This window comes from Canis lupus, chromosome 6, assembly GCF_048164855.1.
Source record: "Canis lupus baileyi chromosome 6, mCanLup2.hap1, whole genome shotgun sequence".
NCBI lineage: Eukaryota > Metazoa > Chordata > Mammalia > Carnivora > Canidae > Canis > Canis lupus.
In genome coordinates, this window is record NC_132843.1 from 23,591,652 (window position 1) to 23,619,218 (window position 27,567).

The following is a 27,567-nucleotide window of genomic DNA, read 5'->3' on the forward strand; positions in this document are numbered from 1 at the left end:
TAGAATGGGGCCTTCTAAAAAAATATGTGCACATCCTAATTCCCAGAAGCTGTGAAAATGTTATCTTATTTGGAAAAGGAGTCTTTGCAGATGTAATTAAGGATCTTGAGATGAGCAGATCATCCTGGATTATCTGCGTCTAAATCCAATGACAAATGCTCAGATAAGAAAATGGCAAGGGATATTTTACACACACACACACACACACACACGAGAAAACAATGTAAAGATGGAGGCAGAGAATGGAGTGATGTGACCACAAGCCTAGGAAGGCAAGGAATGCCAACAGGCACTTGAAGCTGGAAGCAGCAAGGAAGGATCCCCCCCTCGAGAGCCTCCAGAGGGAGCACAGCCCCTGGCAACACTTGGTTTCAGACTTCTGGCTTCCAGAACTATGAGATAATAAATTTCTGTTGTTTTAAGCCACTCAGTGTGTGATAATGTGTATGGTAGCCCTAGGAAACCAATACATCACCACGTAGTGTGGGATAATTTTTCTCCATTTGAAAGAAAACAAACTCAGAAGTTGCATAGGTAGTATTAGGGATTCAAGGGCAGGTCTGAAAGTTTCTGAGGGGCAGCAATTTGGAAGAAGCAATGGTTCAAAGTCAGAGAGGAAGGGACCAAAAAAAGAGAGAAAAATTTTCAATGTAAAAAGTAATAAGGGAGTAAGAAAGAACGGATAAGCCAGATTTCAACTAGTGCAAGGAGGGTTAGGAAATCAAAAGGGGCACTTAAATAGTTTTAAAATAGTTTCCCATATTATGTACAGAACATATAAGGAAATAACCAATGTGGAAAAAAGCAAAATACCACTTATATATGGCCCTGGACATTAGTACAGATACGTGAATTTCTAGGAACTCACAATAACCTTCTAAGTATCTGTTTCAGATGTTTAAAGGTTTTCTTCTTCCCACATCCAGCCCTTGTTCAAATAATTCCCAGAAATGACTCATCCAAGATGGTAAAGCTAAACATATTATCTCTGGTAATAATGTTGTAAACCCCAATTAGGCCAGACTATATATGAAATATTGTTCATACTTTGCTTAGGACCAAAGTACTGCTTGGGTTAAAAAAAAAAAATTTGCAAATTTCTAGGCTGTGCCAGGCTGTAAAACAAATGATTCACTTTATGTCAAAGCACTATTTAAGCAAAGTATCTTACCTTGGTGACAATAAATCAAAGCCAGGTACGGGCTCAAGGAAATCTGTAGTGCAAATAATTACCAACCTATAATAACCTCCTCCCCATCTCTCAAGTGAGTCATGAGCTGACTAATGAATAAAGAGAATGAAAGAATTCTGCATTCAGAATCCCTTTTTATCAAGGAATAATGAATTCAGTGATTATATACAGTATAGATCTATTTCAGATCTTGGCCAACAGCTACCACTTTGCTGACGTAGACACTAGAAATTAACAAGAAATTATTTAAAACTGGTACTTTTACCACTCCTCTGCAGTTTAGCAGTTTTAAGTTATTTCGGGAGATTATTTGTGTTTGAATACTGATCAAAATTAAATATGTTTAAATAAAATTAGACTTTTCCAACAGTCCTACTAAAGACATTCAAGGGTGGAGACTTGTGCTTGTTCAACAGATATTTTACCGAATGCCTACCATTTGCCAAAGAGTACTAGAAACCAAGGTGTCAGGGGGGTTCCTTTGTAAAAACCAAAATCCTGAGGAAGCATAAAGTGCCTAAAACATCAGAAGTACTCTCAAAACAATCAGATCATCAGTTCAGGCTGGTTTAAACTTAGTTGATAATTCTAAAAATAGACTCTGAACCTGGCAATATGAAAACACAAGATATTGATCTGCACTGTCATTTGTTAGTTGACTGTTACTCACTTAAGATAAACACATGCTTCTGTAAAGCAGGAGAGTAGGTTAAAGAGTTATGCATTATACCCTACACTGTAGAAAGGTAAAATTAAGAGGAAATGAGGGAACTGAGAAAGGAAGAATGCAGGTTATTAAAGAGATTTTTTAAAGCCAATCAGTAAGGAAACTTAATGAAATTACAGACTAAAAGATCAAACCATAAACACAACCAGGAAATATAAAATTGTTGAAAATTAATGATTTCAGAGTATACATAAGGTAAATGTGAAATGAATCTCTCTATTCACTTAAGAATTCTATCATGAGGGAAAAAAGTGGTATTTGAACTATATGTTTTACAATCATCCCCAATTTCCTTGTGTTTTCACAATTACCTTTTGAAATTTTAACTGATTTATTTTATGAAAGGAAAATGACTCTAAAACAAGCATGAGAGAAGGGGACACTGTGGGAAGTGAATTTCAAAGATTTCCAGAGCTAGGGGTGCCTGGGTGGCTCAGTCGATTGAGCAGAGGACTTGGTTTGGGCTCCAGTCATGATCTTATAGCTCCGGGGGCTCTGAGCAGAGTCTACTCAAAACTTACTTTCTCCCTCTGCTCTTGTCCCCTATTCACACATGCATCTGTGTGTGTGTGTGTGTGTGTGTGTGTGTGTGTATTCTCGCTCTCAAAATAAACAAATACAATCTTAAAAAAAGATTTCCGAAGCTAGAGCATATTTTCAAATCAATAAACAAAGCACCTTATAATTCTCTACCTTAGCTCTTGATCCAAATAAAATTAAAGTCCAATTTCTCTTCCTCTGAGTCAAACTGGAAATTGCGTAAGTCATAATTTCCAGGCTATTAACTTAATTATCAGCAACATATATAACATGGTTTCAGTAAAGTCACATTAACACTAACAAGTCTCAAATATCTAAAAATAAAACAAGACATAATATCTCAATCACCATGACAGGTTACAGTAACAAATCTCATATACCTACTTACGTGTAACAATATCACAAAGGGACTATTCTAGCCAAATGCTATATGAAATGTTTTTAAATCATTGACTAACATGCAGGGCTATATGCTTTAATCATTTTTACTGATCTTATTATGTAAATTGCAATGTATCTTTCTAATAATTAGAAACAATGACAAATCTCTGATCAATCTACAATGCAATCACAGTCACTGTAGACTCACAAAGAAACACATGATCCTCGTTGTCTTAAAGGATGTATTTATCCATTCTTTCCATTTCTTTTCTGGAGGAAAAAAATTCTTTACCATGATAGCCATCTCTAGCACCAGTAAAACATGATGCTACAAACAAGTTAATCTGGTTTTTAAAAAGTAAGGTTACTTCTCTCTGAAAGATCAAATGATGTAAGATGATTAATTTAGAAAAATAAACCTAACACTTGATTTTTTTAACCTACCACTTGGAGTATTTGTTAGAAATAAAGTTCCCAGGGTCCAGAATTACCTGGGATGTGTATTAAAAATGAATCAGAATAATGAGAATAATTCTGATTAGATAATAAAACCTAGGAAATAAATTTACTTATGTGAACCACCTTAAGTAAGGCTTAAGCAATTCATATTTGACAACCACTGCTTGTAGTAATTCTTTAAACATAACATTTGTAACAAGTAAAAAAGTAGAACCTTCTTTTACATTAGTTTAACTTATATTAAATAAATCCTCTTTACACAGCTTTCTAATTTATCCACAGTTCATTCAGACATAGCAGAATCTGTGTTTACCTCTTATTAAAATGGTACCACACAATGATTTGGTGGAGCCAAAGCCTTTTGCTAACTCGAGTAATTAATCATGAAAACAAAGATGAAAGCAAAAAAGCCATATTTATTATGCCTCTGGAGAAAAAAAAGTTAATTATAAATTTCAGATATAAAATTACTAAGTATGTTTTCCTAAACATTTTGCTGTGCCACACAGCCAAAAATATAACTGGTGACGAACATCCTTTAAGCTAGCTTTCCTATTTTAACTGAGGAGGGTTTTTGCTGTAGCTTTAAACCAAACTTTGCCAAGTTCTGGTATGACCAAAACCAAGAATGTTCACAAAACGCAACAAATCAAGTTGGCCCAACACAGGATTCACATGCTGTGAATAAAACAAAAAACAAAAAACAAAAAAAACTGGGGTGTTACCTGAAATTCTCTAGTGAGTCCAAAACATGAAGTAAAAATATCTAGTACCAACTGGAGTAAACTCTGAATTTTGCAAAGGCATGTTAATGGCATTTTCTGAGGAAAACCTACTTTCAACCTTGAATTGGCCTCACCTTCAACCCAAATCACATTACCTGTATAGTATTCTCTTTGTTATTCTTCTGACAAAAGGTAGAAATGGAAAGAAACAGTCTTTTAAATACTAAATTACTATGTCTTCCAGGAATTAAAAAGGAAAAAAAAAATAAAAGAAGAAGAAAAACAGATTGAGAGGGAAAAGGCAGGGAGAGAAGATGACAGAGAGACAGGGGCAGGCTGCTCTGATGACAGGGGAAGCTGCAGCCTCAGGCAGGGGTAACAGCAGCCAGCTCTCTCTAAGGCAACCAGGAAAACTGACCAGAAGGAGACTACTGCAAATGCAGAAATCCACGTTCTTGGGAACTCCCAAACGTGACCCAGGGAAAGCAAGCTCTAGACAGATCACCACAATGCACCTCTTCCCACTGTCTCATGGCAGCTCCACACCCACCCCCACATCGACTGATGTGAAGACAAACATGAAACACAGGCTTGAAAGGGAAAGGGAATCACAAAAGGTGGTGTGGGTGGGGAAGACAGGTGGAGGAGCAGGTCTGCCCCTAGGCTGGGTGAGCAAGGGTGCTGCAGAGTTGAACATACCATACCTGAGTTTAAGAGACGATTAGAAGTCCATCCAGTCTCCCAAGCAAAGGACCTTCTCCAGCCTTAACAAGTGCTTATCTGCCCCCGGCTTGATGAGGCACCCATGAGGCACTGATTTCATTGATTATAGCTCAGTTAGAAAGGTCTGAGTTCTTAAAATCTGCCGCTTTGAAACTACCCTCCCTGCTCTCTGACACTATCCAAAAAAAAAAAAAAAGTGTTCATCTCTCTTCTACGTGGTATTTCTTTAACCTAAAGAAGAGAGAGCTCATACTTCCCCCAAATCATTTTCCAGGGTAACAATGATCAGATCCTTCAACTCCAGCACAGTGAAGAGTCAGATATCCCGGAGTATACATTTCAGCTGTTCCAAAAAACTGTCTACTTCAGCTCTCCCAACGACATGTGAGACTTTGGGCAAGTGACAATCTTTGGGAGGCTGTCTTGCCCTCTCTTTCTTTCTTTTTTCTTCAAGATTTTATTTATTTATTTGATAGACAGAAGGAGAGAGCCAGAAAGCACAAGTGGGTAGAGGGGCGGAGGGAGAGGGAGAAGCAGGCTCCCCAAACCCAGGACTCCAGGATCGTTACCTGAGCCAAAGGTAGACACCAAATGACTGAGCCACCCAGGTGCCCCTTGCCTTCTCTTTCTTTACAGGAAGGCTGTTTTGTCAGCATGGGGTTTGGGGGTGTGGCAGGGACAACTCTATGAATCTTCAACTGTGGACAAAGCATTGGGCTACATTTGAAGTCTTTCTCCTGGAACTTCCTTGCACAAAGCTTTGGTTCCAGAGACACCATGGCCTCTGTGTCCAAGGTTCCCATGGCCCTGGGCCCTTGATCAGAGAAGCAAATCTAGAGGCTCTGTGGGGAGATGGGCAGCCACAGCTCTGACCACCAGAGCCTATGGCCTATAAACCCAAGTGCCCTGATAAGCTTTGTGGTACATCCTGTGATAAACGGGCTGGCCACAGAATGGGTCAGGAAATTATCCAACCTGTATAACACTGCCTCCAGAGAAAAGTCCATTCTGTTCCCAACTAAAGTCCAACCAACTGGTATTTGGAATACCTACCATACAAAACTTTGATTAGGAGTTTCTCTTTTAAAAGAATCCACAGACATGGCTATTTTTACCTTTAATAAACATTAAAGGGCAGTATGATAAATGCTGCTGTGGAATACATACATCATTTATCTCATTCTGCCACATTGTTTAATAAATCTCAAATTTATTCATGAAAGAATAACGTGAAGAGCAGTATTTAGCATTGTCAGATTTCAATGAGTCCATTTTCCCTCCAATAATACTTCATTTCCCACAAGTCCACAGGATTTAGATTCACTTATACTGAAACAAAATAGCAGAGTTACATATGCTGCTCAAGAATGCAATCTGACTGGTAGCAGCCTCTAAGAATGCCTCCCATTCCCTTGACTATAGACTAACTAGACTGAATGATTCGTTTTTTTAAAGATTTTTTTTTTTTTATTATTCATTTGAGAGAGAAAGAGACACAGAGAGCATGAGCAGGGGGAGAGGCATAGGGAAAGGGGTAAGCAGGCTCCCCGCTGAGCAGGGAGCCTGACACAGGGCTCGATCCCAGGACCTGGACATCATTACCTGAGCCAAAGGCAGATGCTTAACCATCTGAGCCACCCAGGCTCAGATGATTCTTTTCAAAGAAAATACGGCAAGAGTGATGGAGTCATGAGCTGCCCTGTGGAGAGGCCCACATGGCAAGAAGCGAGGGAGGCCTCCAACTAACAACCTGCAAAGAGCTGAGACCCTCAGTCCAACAACCCTCAGGAATTGAATACTGCCCCAATCCACACAGGTGAATTGGAAGGCTCCCCATTAGAACCTTCCACCACAACCCTGATCAACACTCAACACTCTGCAGCCTAGTTGAGAGACCCTGAACTAGAGGCATGCAGCCAAAGCATGTCCAGATTCCTGGCCCATAGCAACTATGAGATAACAATATATTTGCTCTTTAAATCCCTACATTTTGGGGTAATTCACAAAGTTATAGATAACAAATATACTGACCAATCCAATTTTCTCTACTATTCCTAATTCCCAGCCATCTCTCCATATCCTCCCCCAAGGTATCTAGCTAACATATACCATCCCAATGGTATTGATGAGTCAGCTGCTAAGAGATTTGCCATACCAAGAGAAGTGATCTAATCAGAAGCATTCAGCCAGTCAGCAATTCTTTACTAAGCCCCTACTGTGCACCAAGGTAGAAACCAAATCTCTTAATTTAGGAAACAGTTCACTCTATACTAAGATTTGGTCACATAAACTGAACGCCTCACTCTAAACATATAACTCAGATACCTACCTAATCAAGTATGAACTTCCTCCATCTCCTTATTCATCTAATTTTTGCTACTGCAAACGTCTTTATGTCCTCTTCTCCCATCTCCAAATTAATATACCTATATACTTGCTCCCACTCTCTCTACCTGCTTTCCCTGATTCCAGTCTTGTTATCTTGAATCCACTCCTACCAGTACCGCCTAAGTATTTCTTTTTTTTTTTTTTTTTTTTTTTATTTATTTATGGTAGTCACAGAGAGAGAGAGAGAGAGAGAGGCAGAGACATAGGCAGAGGGAGAAGCAGGCTCCATGCACCGGGAGCCCGACGTGGGACTCGATCCCGGGTCTCCAGGATCGCGCCCTGGGCCAAAGGCAGGCGCTAAACCGCTGCGCCACCCAGGGATCCCCGCCTAAGTATTTCTGAAATGAAAATCTGATCATGTCACTCTCCTACTTAAAATTTAAGCTCAATGGCTTGACATTGTCCTCGGACTAACATCCAAGTTGTCGTAGCCAGTTTACAAGGATCACTGACTAGACCCAAATTCACCTCTCTGGCTTCAGCCCACACTCCCCTCTGCACTCCATGCTTTAGCCCCTATATTGTTTTCTTTTAACTTTCCGTTTCTCCTTCATCTCTTAGCCTTCAAATGTTCCATTCCTGCATGAAATATGTTTCCCCGAGCCAATCTTTTAATTACCTAACTTAAGCTTCTGGCCTCAGCTTCATCTTAATCTTCTCCATAATGCCTAAACCAGTTTAGTGCCAACTGCACAACCAGGGTCCCCATAGCAAATGAGACTCTACTCTAGAATAGTTATTCTTCAGTTGTGAGGATTTCTCACTGGCAATATGATCTATGAAGACAGGGACCATGTGGATTCTGTTCAATGCTAAACCATAGTGCCTTCTGCAGACAAAACATTTGCTGTATGAAAAAATAAATGAAGTCTTCCTAGATACATATCGTAATCTGTTCCCTTTCTCAAGTCTTCAAACCCTGTCCTCAGTCCTTAAACATTTATATAGGCTCAGGTCTTCCCATCCTGTTTCCCCCTACTTTCCACTAAACAAGCACTTTCATGTGATCTCTGATTTACTACCCAATTTGAGGCTATCTGATCAGTCAAAACAAAAACTGCTCTTGGAGTAGCTGTCACGGACCTCCTACTTACGAAGGAAGTTCTCCTTCCACGTATTAACCCCATTTCAATACTTCTCTCGCTAATCATCATTTTTCATTCATTCATTCATTCATTCATTCATTCATAAAGGCCTCACTTCACTCATATGATCTCCTTTCAATTTCCTGTTCCTATTTCTCCACTTGCCCTAAGCTGTTATATTTCATCCATGGATACCTTATCTTCAGTTTCCATAAGTTCTCCTTGAGTGGCCATCTAAACTTTCCATGGTGTCAACCTCGATGACTGCCTATTTGAAACTGGGGAATGAAAAGGGTAAACAGAGTCTCATGGGAAACTTTTCACTTGGGCTTCCTCTATATTTTGATTTAATCCCTATCATCCCATGTTTAAGAGTAACTGACTCAGTGAGTCATTTCTGCTTGCAGGAGTTCGGTTTTATCATTCAGGTGTGTTGGGAGAGAAATAGGTAAGTACCATTCACCTACATGCTAAAGACAGCTAAATCTCTCTCCTGTTAGACATTTCTCCTGGGCTCCAGTCCTTATTTCTACCTTCCTACCTATTGACAAGTTCTTCCTGGATATCCCACAGGCATCCTAACTCAATTTCTCTAAAACCAAAATAGCTCCCTCAAAGCACATACCTTTCTAATATTCCCTACAACCAGCCAGCCGGTTGTCTAAGCTAGAATACTAGCATCATCTTAAAGCTTCTCCCTTTCCTTCATGTTACTTTTCACATCCTCGCAACTCTGCTCAAACCCAACTATGACCTTGATCAGGTTCTAATCTTCTGAGTTAGTGAAATAATTTCCTATCTGGTCTCCCTCCAACTGGTTCTGCCCTCTATCACCATGCTCCATGCTAAAAGAAATGCTTTAAAACAAAGGATTGCATCATTCCCCCTTTCAAAACTTCTGATTTTCCCTGCTACTCCCAGTACAAAAATTTGAGCATGGAATGAGTGACCAGCAAAGGAAGGCCCAGAGGAAAGGAACAGTCTACACGATGGCCTGAATAAAAAGAACCCCTGAAAAGAGCCACGAAGGTCAGAGAACTTGGTGAGGAAAAAAACTAAAGGACCTTTGAAACAAAAGCAAACTATAAGAGCTCAAAAAAATACCCCACAACCAGGCTTACCCAGCCAGGGCCAGGTGGCTAAAGGACTATGATAAGAAAGCTGCAGGGCAACCTGCCACCTTATGAACTAGCCAAGAGAAACCCAGGCAAAATATCCAGGGACTCTCAGCAAGGACCTAACTAAGCCACCCCCTCCCATAAAACCTACCCTTACACATATACCCACACACCCTGACCACCCATTAGCTACACCAGTACCACTAGAGCACAAACTGCCTTGAGGCCCAAATAACAAAGCACTTGCCAGGTAATTTCTTAAAGAGCCCATAGGAATCCAGACCAAAGTGCCCCAACCAGATTCCACCTCTACTCAAAGAATAAAACAGCCTATCAGCACATCTAGGAAAGGTCAGAACCTCTAGTGAGTCACACAGTGAAACCCTGCTCCCAATGGAGTTGTACAGTCTTTTCCACAATACTACCCCAATGATCATAGGCACATTGACTTTTTCTTAATCATAGCCAGTTTTGATAAATCTATGTAAGTCAAGACAAGCTTCTCCCTGCCAGGAGTTTTCAGGACCTCAACACGGAAACACTAGGCTGGGCAAGGGAACCCCAAGACTTTTTCTCAACCTGGCTGATATGCCATCCCACACTCTCAATGGTAGACAGCTGGAAATGCTACTATTTTCCATTAAGTCCCTTTGACCATACTGTCCTATTGCTTATTCCAGATAAATCTTACCCGTCCTCAATAGCCCGCTCCAATCACCAGCTCCCGCTGGAAATAAATCCTTAACCAGCCTTCACTAATGCATGCCTTCCAAGGACTGGCTACAGCTCTTTTCTGGTGCTCATTCCATTAGCATGAAGGAAGTAACTGTGTCTTAGTCATCTATTTTCTGTGCCTCAAACAATGTCTAGCTTATCTGAGATACTCCATTTGTGTTTGCTGAATGAACTCATAAGTCAGCTCATCTTGTCCTATGATGCTATAGCAGGGAAATCTCAGTATGTTGTATTGGAAGTTACACTGGAAACTAAATACTAAATGGAATTCCATTCTCAATCCAACCAAGTCAAGATCTTGGTGAAAAACTGCACTCATCTTTTTTGCAATCATGCACAAAAGTAAAATGAGAACAAGAAAGCCATTAGTTAGTTAACTGCTCCTGACTCTACCAGGTGGGCTAGGGAAAAATTTATCTTCCTATGGGAGTGGGTGTCTGCAGACCAGTTTTCCTTGGTACTAAAGTTCATAATATAATCTATTCCTGTGTTTCCTGCATGAATTAGAAATTTCAAGGAAAATGTTTCAAATTATTCTTAAAACAATGAGCTTTGAGTTTGATGGAACTCATTGTAGAGTAACACCCAAATAGTAACACCCAAATAGTCAAATAGTTAAATGTGAGAGAACATTGGAAACTAAAAAGATTATGCTGTCTACAACTGTGTGGTACTACTATCTGCTCAGAGGGGAGGGAAGGAGGGAAGGAGAAACAGGTGAAGAAGGCTAAGGAAGAGGAACTAAAAATGAGAAAAGAACTGCCTGGGGGAAGGTGCATGACAAAAATAGGTCTGTGGATAGAAAATGTAGGAAAAATAAATTTAATGTCTATACAACAGGTTGATGTGGATAGGAATGATACGGACTTTTTAACAGAAGACACTTGAAACATTTATTTAGGATCAATAAAAAGTGCTCTCTTACACCACATAAATTTTAGTCACCAGAAAATTTTGCCCAAAGAAGTAATTCAGGCTAAAATATGAACTATTTCAAGAAGTTTCTCTGTACATTTAATGTAAATTAAAGAACCGAATTAGTTTGGGATATATCTTAGTTAAGAAATCTGCAACAAAACGGGAAGTATATACAAAGCATTTCTGTAGCATACCAACGTACCATGGTTAGCCTGAAAATCAACTTGTACGGATTTTTGCACCGTGAGCTGAACTAGCCATGTTTTTCACAAACTATCATTTTTACTTTAAAGAACTGACAAACTTGGTTATTTAGACTCCTGTATTTGACCTACATTTTCCCCTAAAATGAACAAAGTGAGCCTGACACTAAAAAATAAATAAATAAATAAAAAAGCTGACAGTATTTGTCGCCAATGATAAAATTCGAGCTTTCAAGCAAACGTGATTTTTGGAAAACTGCTTCCCAATACTTAAAAGAGAAACAAGGAGACTTTTTTCCTGCTAAATAACACTGGTTTTGGGAAACAGCTACAGTTTAACAAACTGATAGCACTCTATAAGCTTTGGTTTTCATTCTTCCTACTGGCTTTAATCAATTTTTTTTAAGTCATAAATTATAAGACCCACAAAAAACAATAGTTTAAACTGTGTCAACCTAATCGTCTCTAAGAAAACTGCCAAATTTTTATGACCTATCAAGTGATTATTCTATGGTAACCATTAAACTAATCCATAAGTGAGACGGATGTATTAGTATTTCACATCAATTGAATTTTAAGAATCTACAGCTAATCTATCAACCTACCAAGAAAAAAAAAAAAAAAGGATGGCTATCAAGTAACAGGTAGAATTCGGATTTCCTTTGGTTAACTTTTTGAGTAACATAACTTCAACAAAGTCATTCAAAATACCAAGAACGTTAACATTGTTGCCTAAATGCAAAAACCCTTTTTCTCTAAAACCTCTCAAAGTTAAGTGTCTGATTAAACAGTATCACCCAAAGATTTCCAACCTTTAGAGAGCTACATGACTAAGTAAAAACTGCTGTAGAATAAAGAGTTAATTTTTGAGACTGCCAAAATGGCAGAGGACTTTAAGAAAAGCCAGCCAAACATATTGGCTAACTACTCTCAAATCCACTGAGCTACCACTGTCATTTCTACTACAGGCTTCCAGGGGTTTTTATTCAGCCTAAAGAAAAAAACTGCGTCAAAGGAAAATAATATCTCAAAATATTCACACTTCTTCAAACTTTAACCTCAAACTTCTATTTTGGAATACATCAAAGGTTTCAACAATTTTATGTCTTCTCTGGCATCATTCTCTTAGTTTATACATCTGACTTGAATCCAAAAATTTAATCAAGAAAAGTCACACAGAATAAAAATTCTGTTTTAGAAAACAGAACATCTCCAGGGGGTTTGTTTCTTCCTTCTTCCCTGCAATTCATTACAATAATCTATTACCCCACAAGACAATGCTCTGATACCAATTGCCATCTCAAAATTCTGCAGGTGTTTTCACTGTGTAAGAGGCCATACATTTTTGGCTGACCCAGGGAGAAATGGCCCTGGCTCAAAACACAGTATACTAGAGCCTAAAAAGAAATAATAGGAGATACACACTATCCCTAAATTAACCTTAAACTTATACTTTACATTAAATATGTTAACCATAAATATTTACATATACACCATAAATATTCAACGTTAAATACATAATAATCAGGAAAAACTCAGAAAAAGTTTTGGAGATACGATGTGTTTTAACATTCGTATGAAGTTCTCTTATTTTTGATTCATTAGAATGCCCCACTGGTACCTTTTCAACCGGAGGGGAATAATCAGAATATTCAATAAGCATATTTGGCCCAAAATGTGATTAAAAGGTTAAAAATCAAGCTACAAACTGGCCTAACTGTCACCCTAGTCATTGTTTGATCTCAGAAGTTATCCTAACAGGTAGCAGAGTCTACCTACCCTGGAGAAGCGGGCTAAATAACGGAGCATTGTTTTCATAAGAAAACCCAAGGCCCCCAGATTCCTGAACGGTGGCACAAATGTTCACTGACCTCATTCTAAAAAAGTGACCTAGAACACGACAATACATACGCGTTCTTGAGCTCAACCACATTCCCTGGCGTTGGTTTCTCCATCACGTTTTCTAAACCAGTTACGTTATACCTGAGGACGTTCGCTTAAGACGACGATCAAGGCACCGAGCTGAAGCTCAAAGACTCGGCGTCAACTGCATAAAGCGGGGCATGAACACTCAGGACGGCGACCAGGGCATCCGGGGTCACCACGCCTAACTGTGTCGCGTCCATCTAATGCAGTCTTTTAAGTCACTGCAACCTGCACAGACGAAACTCACGTAGCGAAGCGGTGCCCGGAGCAGCTCCTCCGACCCGCCCGTGAATGTCATTTCAAAGGAAACGCTCGCTCTCGGCGGCCCCGGGCCCCGCGCTGCCTCCCCGCGCTGCCTCCCCGCGCTGCCTCCCCGCGCTGCGCACCTTCCAAACCCCGCAAGCGACATCCCGCCTTCCCCGCGGCGTGACCGCGGGAGGCGAGGGTGTGTCTCGGTGCTTACCGATGCCCGGGGCCACATAGACGAAGTAGAGGCAGGACGACGAGAGGGAGAAGAAGAAGATGAAGGCGAGCAGGGAGCGATTGGAGACCCGCATCATCCGCTTGAGCACAGACATCTTCCTCTTCCCGGCCGGCAGCTCGGGCTGCGCTCTCAGGCCGGCCTGGGGGGCACCATCCAGGCCCTCAGCCTGCGCGAACGCGCCAGGAACCCCGAGGCTGCAACCGGGGCCGCGCGGGGAGGACCTAGGGCAGAGGGCCGGGGCGGGAAGGAGGAGGGGGGAGGCGGCGGACGGAATGAATGGGAGGCCGGAGGGCCGGGGGAGGGGAGGCGCGGGAGGGGCGAGGAGGGGGCGGGGAGCGAGGCCGGGGGCGCTCGGGGGCCGGGGACGGCAGGGCCTGGGGAGGCCCGGAAGGGCAAGGACGCGCCTTCGGCCCGCCCGGCAGCGGCGGGGGGGGCTGCAGGTGCGGGGCGGCGCGGCGGGCCGCGGCCGGCCCGGGCTCCCCCGCGTCCTCGGGGCGCAGGACGCGAAGCCCGGCGCTCGGGAGGCCGCGGCGTCTCGTGCCTGCGCGGGGCTAGCGTGGGCGCCGGGGCCGCAGTGGGCGCGCGCGGCGCGCGGGGGCCCGCGGGGGCCCTGGGGGCCGCGGAGCCGAGCGCTGGCGGGCGCGCAGCCTCCTGCTCATGCCGCGCCGGGCCCCGGCGCCCCGCGGAGGGCGCGGGAGCAGAGCGCGGGCGAGGGCGAGGGCGAGGGCGGCGCCCCGACCCCGGCTCCCGCCGCCGCCCGCTGCCCGGCCCGCCGCAGGCGCCGCAGCCGCAGCCACATTACCGCCGCCGGCCCGGGCGGCGCCGCCCCCACTCCGCCCCCGGACGCCGGGCGCCGCGCGCTGCGGGCTGAGCGGGGGAGCCCGAGGGGGAGGGGGAGCCCGGGCGCCGTCGGGGCCGCGCCTGGGTCGCGGGAGGGGGCGGGCCTGGAAGGGCGCGGGAAACCGGGACCGGCGGGCGCGCCCGGAGACCCCGCGGGGCCCCGCGCTCGCCCTGCAAACCGCGCGCGGCGCTGCCTCGGCACCCCACGGAACCCGGAGGCCCCCCCGCTCCCCTCCCAGCGCCCCAAGCACCGCGCCTCCTGATTGGCCGGCGCCGCGCCGAGCAACCTGCCCCCTCCCCTCCCCCCGCGCCGCGACCTGGGCCGCCGCCTGCGTCACCGCCCGGGACCCCGGCTCCCGCGGCTCCCGCGGCTCCCCCGGCGGAGGGTCGGCTGGTGAGCCTCGGCTGCGCGCCCCCCCCCCCCCCCGCCAGGGATCGCTAATGAAGGACGAGGTACCTGGAGGGGAAAGGGGACCTCGAGGAGGGGACTTCGGATGGTGTAATTCCCTCCCGAAATACCCGCTCCGGGAACAAGGTTTTTCTTCCGTCCCGGATGAACGGAACCTTCCATCCCGCACTTCTCATAGAGACATGCTGTCAGGTTGTGCAATGGATCGGTGTGTGTCCCTTGTAACAGGACGTGCCTTCCCCTCTGAAGGTGAGCACCGGGGAGTCCTATGGCAGCTCCATCCAAGGGCGGGGGGGGCACTGCTGTGCAGCCAATTGGCCGTTGAGTACTGCGGCACCAACCAGCACATTGTTTTAATACCCCTCCTAGGCCGTGGTCTCGCCTTTGTTCAAAAACTGCTTCTTCCTGCTAGCAAAATAGTCCAGAGCCTAAGCGGTCTCACAGTTTTCCAACGTGTGTGTGAAGGTGTCTCAATCTTGTAGGAAGTGGCTAGATGCCCCCTACCGCCATTTCTTGCTCAGGATTTCCAGATGCAGTGGTATGGACCCATCACCGCTCGATTGCCGGCAAGTTTGGTACCTTCTTTTTTTTTTTTTTTTTTTTTAATTTTTATTTATTTATGATAGTCACAGAGAGAGAAAGAGAGAGGCAGAGACACAGGCAGAGGGAGAAGCAGGCTCCATGCACCGGGAGCCTGATGTGGGATTCGATCCCGGGTCTCCAGGATCGCGCCCTGGGCCAAAGGCAGGCGCCAAACCACTGCGCCACCCAGGGATCCCAAGTTTGGTACCTTCTTAGCAAGATACCCGTGCCTTGGATGGTCCCTTAAATAGTAATATGCTACATGGAGCCCGAAACACCTGAATTTATAACTAAGGCCTTTGATTAACTGCGAGATTCCTGGCAAACTACTATCCTCTGCAAGCCCCCCCTCCTTGGCCCTCAAATGATGGGTGAGATACCACCTTGCAAGGCTGTGGGGTTAAACGGGGTCACTATGTAAAACGCCAAGCGCTCTGTCTGGCACATAAGAGATTCCCTCGTATGTGGGAATGTCAGACAGTTGCCTGAATGGAATTGCCAAGTTCAAATTCATTTTTTTATATATATATATTTTGGTTTTTTGGAATTCTCCGGCTGATTGGATATTTAATGTGAAAGGAAATGACAGTATTCTGTAATATTTTTGATGCTTGAGGGGAATGTGAAATACAAATGGAGCAACATTAAACAGAAATAAAAGTCACTTTTAAAAAATACCTATGCAAACAAAAGAAATCCATGAATGGTGAGGAGATAAAGAATTTCCTTCTCAGACCCTGCTGACTTTTCATCTCTCTATTCCCACAAGTTCAACGTTGTTGTTTACAAAGCTACCACCACCATGCTGGCTTAGCAATGGCCAGGTCTCAGGCAACCTTGGCGTTGTATAAGGAAAGTTTATTATTAAGCTAAGAGGGAAGTATTAACATCATAGAAATTGATTATTAATCTTATTTTAAGAAATCTGATGTCCACGTATAGATGTGCCTGGCTAGCATAGACGACTGCCACTCATATCTCTCTCAAGTTGACCACCGTACTTATTAAAGCTCATAGTTGCTAAGAGAGTAAATCTTACAAGGTCACATCTCAAGAAAAAAAAAATTACAATTATGCATGGTGACAGATGGTAACCAGATTTATTGTGGTCATTATTTTGTAATGTATACAAATATTGAATCATGCTGTATACCTGAAACTAATGTAAGATTTTATGTCAACTCTACCTCAATAAAAAAAAAAAAAAAATCAATTATAGAAAAAAAATTCAAATTAAAAAAAAAAATAAAGACTGGTTTGTTCTAAAAAGAAAGACTGGTTGGTTCTCTCCTGGAGTAAAGCAGTGTGTACCAGAAAACCAGCTTGGTTGGTGCACCCAAATAGCACTTTTATCACCAGTCACAGAAGCAGCCAAGCCCCTAGAGCCAGAGAGCCTGGGGTGGAATCCCAATCACTCTCTGATCAAATGACCTCAAAGATTACTTAAGCTACCTGGGCCTCCATTTCCTCATCAACTAAAGATAATCATACTACCTATTAGTGTTGTAAGGATTAAATTAAATGAGTTAATTCCTCTAAAGAACTTAGGGGAGCCTGGTACCTAGTAAGCACAATTCAAATATTTGTTCATTTTTTTAACCTCTCTTTTTTTATTTTTTTTATTTTAAATTCAACTAGCCAACATACAGTGCATCATTAGCTTCAGATTTAGTGCTCAATAATTTTTCAGTTGTGTGTAACACCCAGTGCTTATCACATCATGTGCCCTCCTTAATGCCCATTACCTAGTTATGCCATTCCCCCACTCACCACCCCTCTAGCAACCCTCAGTTTGTTTCCCAATTTAAGAGTTTCTCATGGTTTGTCTCCTTCTCATTTCTTCCCATTCAGTTTTCCCTCCCTTCCCCTATGATCCTGTGTACTGTTTCTTATATTCCACATAAGAGTGAAACCATATGATAATTGTCTTTCTCCGACTGACTTATTTCACTCTTTAATCTCTCTTTTAGATCACACTCTGCCAACAGGAAAGGGTGATGCTGGTCTCCTGTTTAAAAACCGAATTCCCTACAGAGTCAGCCATGAAGTCTCCAGCAGTCTGAAGGATGCCTCAGGAGCTCAGCTCATTTGTAAAGCCAAAATCCATGAAATACTGAGAGGTCCAGAAATGCTAACCAAACCTTTTCAAGTCCAGATTATCAACTGATACTTCCTCAGGAGCCAGGTAAAGTCCACAGCAAAGGAATGACCTTGCAGAAAGTTTAATTTTATAATAACAAAGCTAAGCTCTAGAATATCAAGGAAACTTTAAACTTACAGTAATCACACAAAACTGACAAAACAGTAAGACACAAGTGAATTCCATTTAGCTTCTTTGTTCTATATACATATATATATATATTTTTTATTTATGATAGTCACAGAGAGAGAGAGAGAGGCAGAGATACAGGCAGAGGGAGAAGCAGGCTCCATGCACTGGGAGCCCGATGTGGGATTCGATCCCAGGTCTCCAGTATCGCGCCCTGGGCCAAAGGCAGGCGCCAAACCACTGCGCCACCCATACCACCATGTAGTCCCTTCATTATTTTCTGTCTGAGAGCCCTCGTGCCCTTAAATATTTGGGTATCAGACTAAGTTACATTATAACTAATGGTTTTCTATTGATATTAATCAGAAACATATTACTGAGATTGTGATGACAACAAAAAAAATGTACTTGTTTGATCAGGTGGATGGACATTTTACTTGGTTCATGCTGAGTGAGGATAAACAATATCCATTAAGTGTACTGGATTTTGCTCACAACCTCGGTAGCATTCAAGTCAGTAAGGTTTTTTTTTCTATAAATTGGGGGTGGGGAGAAGGAATGAAAGAAAGCACATTGAATCTTACTTTTATGGTTAGTTAGGGTTCAGACCTCCATATTACAATCACTGATTAAACATAGTAATTTTATATATTTAAATACAGGGTCTCAGCACCTGAGATTCAGTTAAAGAAAATTGTTGGGTTGATGAATTATGCTTGGACAGTTGAATTATTTTACTTACATAATTGGAATGTAGATTGTATAAGAGTTAGACATTGGGATTATCTGTAAAATGGAGTATATATTCTAAAATATTGTGTCACAAAAACTTTTTTTCTTTGAGCCCAACATGGGGTTTGACCTCACCCCCTGAGCTAATATTAAGAGTCAGATGCTTAACTTACTGAGCCCCCCAGGTGACCTTAGAAACTCCCCTTAAGTAAAGCCCATTTCCCACTGATTTCCATGATAAATGTAGTCAGAGTTCTGATGAGAAAAAAAACAAAAAACAATAGTCCCTATATCTTAGGTTATATTAAAGAAACTTTAAAATAAATGTCTTTCATTTGAGAGCAAACAATCCCTTTAAAGCCAGACTTTAATAATTGTATACATATGAAATAATACAAACTTTATGATAATATTGTATTGTAGTTAAAATTTAAAAAGAAAACCACTGGAGAGATAAGACTCCCTACTTTAGCAGTTGACCCAAATTTCATACTCCTCTCAAATTGCCTTAACCCTTGATTCCTAAATCCAAAATCATTCTTTCCCATGGTAAGAATGCCCTGTAGCATTTTCAAGTATTCAAACCACCTTCCTATCATTTTCACAATATCCCTTTGGCATACATTTAGCAAGTATTATTATGTCACTAGGGATGAGGAAACTACACTGAGTTGGGTACAATATGTGGCCTGAGGTCACATGGTAATTAGGTAGCAGAGCTGGGGTAAGAGAGCTAAAATGTTAGCAGCCTTTCAGTGTCCTTTCCACAACCCACACCAGCTCCTGTCTTCCCAGGGACTATGTGGCCTATCAGAGCAAATGTTTTATTTAGTGTATTTTCCAAATTTTTTCTAGATGTAAATAGGTGCTATCCATCTTTCAAACCACCTTTACTGATTTTGCCTCAGACATCTGTGTCACGAAGTATATCATTTATACCACGTGTACATGTTAAGGCACATCTGTCTAGTTCAAGCAATTGATAAGTCGTAATGAAAAAGTAATAGATTGTGTTTGCTTTGTCCATTCTTTTTCTCAGCATAATGTTGGTGTCTTCAACAGATTGCTAGTTTTGCCTGAAAGAGATTCTGAGCTGCCAGGCCTTGCCCCTGACTAGCCCCTAGACTGCCTGGGAAAAAGAAACCCGCCCATGCAGATGGAGTTAGAATCTGTTCAGAAAACCAGAGGTTTGGAGGTTGGGAAACAGACGATGAAAAGCAAAGACAGGAAATTGAAAAAGCCGCTAAGTCCAATACAAGGTAGTGAGTGCCTTGTGCCTTCCATGGAAAGGGATGTGACCTAAGTGCCTACCAGGGTAAATGTAGGGGGCTTTCTCTTCCTGCCTGAGGCTTCCATCACCCAGGTCCCATGCACTAGCACCACCCCCCCAGAAGCTGAGGAAAATCAGAGTATCAGCACACATATAAACCAGATGCATAGGACACACGGGCGTTTTACATACCAGCTGAGCAACCCAGCCCTAGAGAGAGTCCTTAAACAGGGCCACTAAACAAACAAAACAATAGCTACATCCCCAGAGCTGCCTTGAATTCCTAGCAGCAGTTAGTCCTGGGTAACTCTGAGAAATACCTTTCTTACTGATTCACACATCCATGCTAAAAAGAAGGAAAAAAAAGAAAACCACTCCTATTATTTGACACAGTTCAAAAGATTCTGCTTATTGGAATCAAGATAGCCCATCCTCAGTCATTTAATTTTTAAAAAATCATTTCCTGAACATGATTCTGTTTTGATGATATACAGTAGTCATCCAGAACCTCATACAAAAACAAGGCAATAAATAATTATTGAATGAATGAATCAACACACCCTTAACCTTTTGCATAATTACATATATTCCTTTGAGTAGCATAACATGGAACACAAGTTAGTTCACCTTAACTTACCCAGAGCATTTTATCAAAAGAGCCATCTTCATAGGTGTATGAGTCATAAAAGTAGAAGATAAAATGCATAGATAAAAGCTAGTGTACTATTAAAGTGTTCTATCATATCAAGAATCTTATACCTGTGGCAGCCAAAAGCAATAAAAAAAAAAGAGAGTTTAAAATACAGAATAACCTTTAATGAAGGACATTAGTAGGAAATTTTCTATCCATTTTTTTATATCCTGGTTAACATCATAAGGCTCATAGGTTTTTCTCCATCTATTCTTTTAGTGACTAAATCACCTGGGGTGGGGGTGGGGGGTGGGGAAGGGACTAGTTTTAGAGTTTAAATGGCTAAATGTTGAAGTGAGAAAGAAGATTCAGGTAAATTTGATAAAGGATTTCAGTGCTTCTGTGTCTAAAAAGAGAATTTTGGAATACCAACATCCTGACTTAAACTAAAATTCACAAGTTCATAATCACTGGAAGGATTTAAGTAACCAGGGATATAAAGTTTAAATATGTCAGAGTTAACCAAAAGAAATATAGAAGCCAGTCTTTTCAGCCTATAAGTACAAATAATACCAATTCACCATGACCAGTAAGGAATGCTCCAGAAATGTAAGAACCTAGCAACATTAAGCAAATTATTAGCATAATCCAACATATTAGGCCAAAGAAAAAAATTCAGTATCTTATTTTCAAGCAGGTGATTGTACAAATATACTACAATTTCATTACCTATCCTATTATTTGTGAATGAACACTGCTTTTCAATTGATTTAGTTTCAAATAAAACTAGTATAATGCACACATTATAAACTAGTATAAGATACACAAATCTTTGCATTTCTGTTGACTATATGCCTACTAGTCAAAATTCTTGGCTTCATGATATAGGCATGCTGAGATTTCAGAAATAATATAATGGTAGTCAATTCCCCAAAATTGTTTTACCAACTCACACTCCCACCAGTAACGTTTGAGATTTCAAGTTCCTTATGTTTTCGCCAACACTTGGTGTAATCAACCCTATTAATATTAGCATTTCAGGTAGAATATAATAGTGTTGCATTTTGGCTTTAATTTCCACTTTCCTAAGGACTATCAGGATTAAGCAATTTTTGAAATGCATTGGCATACAACATCTCCTCTGGAGGCTAGAAAAGCATTTGATACAATCAAGTAATTTCTGATGTTAAAACTTTTCATAAAATAGGGATAAGAGGATATGTTGTTGTTGTTATTTTAATAGACTCCATGCCCAGTGTAGAGCCCAGTATGGGAGTTGAACTCAGGACCCCAAGATCAAGACCTGAGCTGAGATCAAGAGTTGGAAACAACCAACTGAACCACTCAAATGCCCCTGTTCTTATTTTTAAAGACCAGGAGGCATCAGTATGATTAATGTAGAATCATCCTTATTCAAATCATGAAAAAGACATGGACAGGCAAGAATTAGGCAATGCACTTGGATGAGAACATGAAGAGGTAAAAATAGTGAAAAGAAAGTGAGAAAAATTATTGCTATTTATAGGTTTGTGACTACCAAAAAAAAGCATTAACTGGAAAACCTGTTAGATCAAATAGGGGAGATCAATAAAGAGCCAATAAAAATAATATAGGCCCACTTACCCAGTTCAGCATGGAGATACATTTTTAGTAATCAGAGCTCTAGCTGAACCTAGTCCTACAGTTCCTAATGGGGAAGTATTTTAAATATTGTACTGAAGCAATTTCTTAATCCTCTCAGCTTTTAGCAAAGTTTAAGATTACTTCAAAATGTCAAAAAAGACTTCTGCCAATCTCTTAATTTTCTTTATTCTCTGCTTCCTCAGGCATTTCCTTGAAAGCATAAGTTACCAGAAAATTTGTCTTCTAATATAACATAGCTTCTGATCCTCCTTGTCCCTTTGTTGTAGGTAAAGCAGTGTGGTACCATAACTTTGGAAATCGTTTATGTCAAAATTATTTACCAGAACTCAAAATGCGGGAGAAGCTAGGCAGAGGAAACCACACACATCATAGAACCACTCATCTCAGGATGAATGGGACATTGCCCACTGGTTATGTTTGGTAGCAGTGTACTCCACTAGTGCCTCATGGGTTGAACATATGATGGCACACAGAGCACACAGAAAAATGCTACAGACTGTATGATTCCAATTATATTGCATTCTGGAAAAGGCCAACTATGAAGACAGTAAAAAGACCAGTTGCTAGGGATTCGGAGGGGGGAGGGGATGAATACGCAGAGCACAGAGGATTTTTAGGGCAGTGAAAATACTCAATATGATGCTATAGTGATACATACATGTCATTATATATTTGTCCAAACTCATAGAATATGCAACACCAAGAGCAAACTTTAACGTAAAAACTATGGACTTTGGGTAATAATGATGTCTCAATTGTAGGTGTATCAATGTAACAAATGTACCACTGGGATGGGAGTAACAAATGTACCACTGGGATGGAAGAGGCTCTGCAGGTTGGGACAGAGGTATATGGGGAAATCTCTGTACCTTCCCTCCAACTTTTCTGTGAACCTCTTCTAAACAATTAAGTAAATAAATAAACAAAGGGATTCCTAGGTGGCTCGGTCAGTTAAGCATCTGACTCTTGGCTTCAGGTCGGGATCCCAGGGTCCTGAGACTAGGCTGCCTCAGGCTACGCACTGCGTGTGGAGCCTGCTTCGAATTCTCTTTTTCCCTCTGCCCCTTCCTTATTGCTCTCTCTCTCTCTCAAAAAATAAAATTTAAAACTTAATTAAGTAAACAAAAAAAAAAACAAAGCTTTTAAAAGAAGGGCTAATTTGAAAAGGAGCACAACTCCTATTGAAAATCAAGTGTTTTATTAAGATAAATTTGCTTCCAGAAAAATGGAGACCAAAAAGGCTTGAGAGATGGAAAGGATAGAGGAATTCAGTATTATGAAGATGTGGATTCTCCCTGTGACCATGAATGTTGGAGAATGACCACATTAGAGAGTTACAATCACTTATCCCCAAAATAGATGGATGGAGACGGGACACTCAACAGTAAATGTGCTTCCAAAGCAAAAGAAAACTCCTTAACTATAATGTAACAATATTAATTATCACTGCCCATTACGTTTCCAGTATTCTTCATCTGACAAGGCATGAAAAATATGGTTATTGCCAAGGTGAGAAAAAAAAGATCCATCTATACTTAAATAAAGGAAGTCTTTCCTTCAGGAAGAGGTAAGGCAAACAGGAAGTATTTCTAGACTAGTTGGCTAAAACATCTGAGGTGGAAAGGGTCAGCACTCATAAACAAGACTTGCCTTCTAAGTGGAAGCATTATTGCTTACACTAAGCATAATACCCCTTCCCTTACCCTTGGAGCACAGATGTTCCAAAGAAGACTGGACACCTTTGACCACACCATCCTCCTCAGAATTATGGTATACTGGATGGGAAATGATTGCTCAGTCTCTTCCAGGCTCTACTGTGGGTTGGGAGAGCCCGTGTACTAAGGAGAGGACATGAAGTGACTTCAGCTAGAGCTGTTAGCTATACGATCTTCACCCCTGGTCAAACTGAAAAGCATCTGTAGGACTTTTGTTCACACAGATAATTTGCAGCAACTGGCAATTATTACTGAGTTATAGCTGGTTTTGTTTCTGGTCCTGTTGTAAGTTTTCTTAGAATAACTTCAATAAAACATTTCCCTATTTTTGCCATATGATAGAAATAGCTTAACCTGGGCAGCCCCGGTGGCTCAGCGGTTTAGCGCCACCTTCAGCCTGGGGCCTGATCCTGGAGATCCAGGATCGAGTCCCACGTCGAGCTCCCTACATGGAGCCTGCTTCTTCCTCTGCCTGTATCTCTGCCTCCCTCTCTCTCTCTGTGTGTCTCTCATAAATAAATAAATAAATAAACAAACAAATAAATAAATAAATAATCTTTAAAGAATGGAAAAGATTGTATTGTCATTAAAAAAAAAAAGAAATAGCTTAACCTAAAATCCCACTTTATCAAAACAGTAAAATGCCTCTAACGTGAAACTGATAATACAAAACAACAAATAAATTTTGCCCCGCCACATGTGACATACCAGTCACTCCCAAACCCCATATCTCTTGGGGTTTTTTTTAAAGATTTTTTTATTTTTATTTATTCATGAGAGACACAGAGAGAGAGAGAGAGAGAAAGGCAGAGACACAGGCAGAGGGAGAAGCAGGCTCCATGTAAGGAGTCCGATGCGGGACTCGATTCCGGGACTCCAGGATCACGCCCTGGGCTGAAGGTGGCGCTAAACTGCTGAGCCACCCAGGGATCCCCCCCATATCTCCTTAAACCGTTATCAGTAGAATAATTTTTCCAATATGAATTGCATTGTGATTAATAACGACACTTAATTTTAAACATCCTTGATTGAGTTCTGGGTCTGCTTGTAAAATAACATTAAAATCTCTTGGGAAAATAAAAAATAAATAAAATAAATAAAATAAAATAATAAAATAAAATAAAATAATAAAATAAATAAAAATAAAATCTCTTGGGAGCCTTTCTTATGTATCAAGAACCATGCTGTACAGTGGAGAGGGAATGCTGATCCGTTGAAATATAAGTCTCATTAAAATATTGAGACTTTTTTCCTATCTTTAGGAAGGATCTTTCTGGCAAGCCCTTCTCCACGCCCACAGAGCAAGGGGCTAAGACAATCAAAGTATACGTGTAGCAGGAGGTAACTTGTTATTAAAGGCGAGGCTGGCAAAAGGCGGTTTCCAGTTTAAACCAACGAAGTAAAAATAGCCCTGCCACCTCTTCTCCCTGAAATCAACTGAAAATAACAAGGAGTACGGATAAAGCTTCCATAATGCAAGAAAATACCTAAAATCGTGAACAGTGATATATGAAGAAAGCCTGGGCATGTTGGCCTTCTGTCAGGGAGAATAGTGTAAGCAAATCCCTACTCGGGCCATGGGGCCAGAGCTCTGAGTGCCCAGTTACCTCTGTGGTGGGACCCCTGAGCAGCAAAACAGTCCCCTCCGCCCCTGCCCCTCTGCCTCTGGAAGGAGAGGTGGTATCCAGACTGCCTCCGGAGCTTCTCTCACCTCGGTGACCTTGTGGCAGGGGCAGTATTCAGGCCCACCACTTCTCTAAGAAGCAGACTATCAGTGTATCATGTGAAAGCAACACCCAGGATGACCTGCACCCCTGAGCTGCCAATTTGTTTAAGTTGAAGGTTGTGAAAGCTAAGTCAAAGGTAAACATCCTGGAAAATTGTATCATATGGAGAGTCACGAAAAACCAGTGCAACTTCTAACTTGGATTAGAATTATGCCACCAGGTGAAGTGGTAAAACAGCTTTCCTAGGTGATGTCATGTAATGTAGCTGCTCCTCAGGTTGGGGGAGGCAGGGGCACTCCCTGGTCCTTACCCCCTCCCAGGCTGGGAACAACTTCATTCCAAACAGAAGTAGCCAAGAATGGGCCCCCATAAACCACAAGAAAAACAAGAGGGAAAAGAACATGACATAAGAAAGGTAGATAACAACCACATACCAGAGAGATTATACTATAAATGAAAATATAGATTTTTTAATTCCAAAGAATTTTTCTTTAAAGATTCTATTTATTTATGAGAAACAGAGAGGGGGGCGGGCAGAGACACAGGCAGAGGGAGAAGCAGGTTCCATGCAGGGAGCCAGACATGGGACTTAATCCTGGGTCTCCAAGATCACACCCTGGGCCGAAGGCGGCGCTAAACCGCTGAGCCACCCAGGCTGCCCTAAATCCAAAGAATTTTTATACACACACATTTATCTGGGATATATATATATATATATATAGAGAGAGAGAGAGAGGGAGAGGGATACAAGGGCTCAGGAAAGCAGATGCAAAATATAAGCTGGCAGAGCTCAGGAGAAAATGAAAGAGAAGAAGAATACCATCACAAAAATCATATCCATATGGAGGGCAGAAATAAAAGAATAACAGATATTGCTGAAAACACAGAGATGTGAGATAACACACTTGAAAAAACTGAGCAGAGTGAAATTATAAAGGAAAAACTAGATAGGAAAGATGGGCAACAGAATTCATCACATGCATGCTTGGTACTGCTGAAGAAGAAAATAGGATACATGCAACAGAAAAAATTCAAAAACATAATTGAACAAACCAAAAAGAAAGAATATTTCTATTCATTTTAAATTTTTTTGGCTTTCTTTATTGCAAGTCTTGCATTTTGATTAATCAAGTTTTATTTCATTGCTTTTCCCCCTTTACTGTTTTCTCTATTCTATTTCTATTATTTTATTGATTACCTTCAAATTTTCAACATACATATTAAATTTTTTATTATTTTCAGTAATTCTAAAATTATAGGTGTCTCTTTCTCAAGGATCTAGAATAATGTAACTTCTCTCCATATAGCCTACTATAACATGCCATGCCTACCATTTTATTTTCATTGCTTTAAACCCTATCAAATGTCTTCTTAAAATTATTGTTGCTGCTGCCTTTAGGAGTAATACATATATATATCTTCTGAGATGTTTTGCCCATTTCTCTTCTTACCATGGCTTCTTGCATCAGTTGTTTCCTCTAAGACCATGTTCCTTCTTACTTAAGTGTATATCCTTAAGGTCTTATAGTAAGAGTCTGTGATATTAAACTGTTGATCACTGTGTGTATAAATGTGTCTTTATTTTGCCCTCAGTACTAAATGATAGCTAGCTTGGCATAGATTTATAGATTGATGGTGATTCTTCCTTCAGTCTTTGAAGGTTTTGTGTTACCACCTTATGGTATCTATGGTTGCTATTTGATTGATTTTCATTCTTTAGTAGATAATTTTCCCTCCATCACTATTATAATTTTCTCTCTTTGGGGATGTTCTGTGGTTTCATTATTATGTGTTTGAAATATATGTTCTTATTTATACTGTTAGGGATTCAATATGTGATGTCCTTCTTAAGTTCTGAAAATTTTGCAGTAATTAGTTCCCTGAATATTCTACTTCTCTGTTCTCTCCATATTCTCCTACAGGAAGTCTGTTTGGCATATGTTGGATCTTCCCATTCCCCCTGCCTGTCTTTTAATTTGTCATTCAGTTTGCCATCTCTTCATCTCTGAGTCTGCTTCATTCTGAGTTAGAGCCTCAGCTTATATTCAATTCAGTTATGACATTGCTTTTCTATTCTTCTTTTTGATCTTTTCAATGTGTTTACAATGAAAGGGATGCTTCTGTCTGGTGAGGTCAGTCTACCA

At 41.3% G+C, this 27,567-nt stretch overlaps 1 protein-coding gene and 1 long non-coding RNA gene across 6 annotated transcripts in view; one reads left to right on the forward strand and one right to left on the reverse strand.

Moving 5' to 3' along the window:
• Positions 1–15,149, reverse strand: part of B4GALT6 (beta-1,4-galactosyltransferase 6) — a 68,127-nt gene extending 52,978 nt beyond the window's left edge. Inside the window, exons 1-2 of one of the 4 annotated variants that reach the window (XM_072829133.1) lie at positions 14,902–15,097; positions 13,584–13,825 (exon numbers count right to left, since the gene is read on the reverse strand). In XM_072829133.1, the coding sequence (XP_072685234.1) occupies positions 13,584–13,825; positions 14,902–15,029 (370 nt within the window). In that variant the 5' untranslated portion in view covers positions 15,030–15,097. Of the gene's footprint in view, positions 1–13,583; positions 13,826–14,901 lie in introns of those variants that run through there. The other 3 variants (XM_072829135.1, XM_072829136.1, XM_072829137.1) reach the window with 3 other exon arrangements.
• The window catches only part of LOC140635110 (uncharacterized), a 43,671-nt gene continuing 30,878 nt past the window's right edge, over positions 14,775–27,567 (forward strand). The window contains exons 1-3 of one of the 2 annotated variants that reach the window (XR_012032456.1): positions 14,775–15,102; positions 15,223–15,428; positions 17,406–17,620. This is a non-coding gene — a long non-coding RNA (uncharacterized lncRNA). The remainder of the gene's footprint in view (positions 15,103–15,222; positions 15,429–17,405; positions 17,621–27,567) is intronic. The other variant, XR_012032455.1, reaches the window with a different exon arrangement.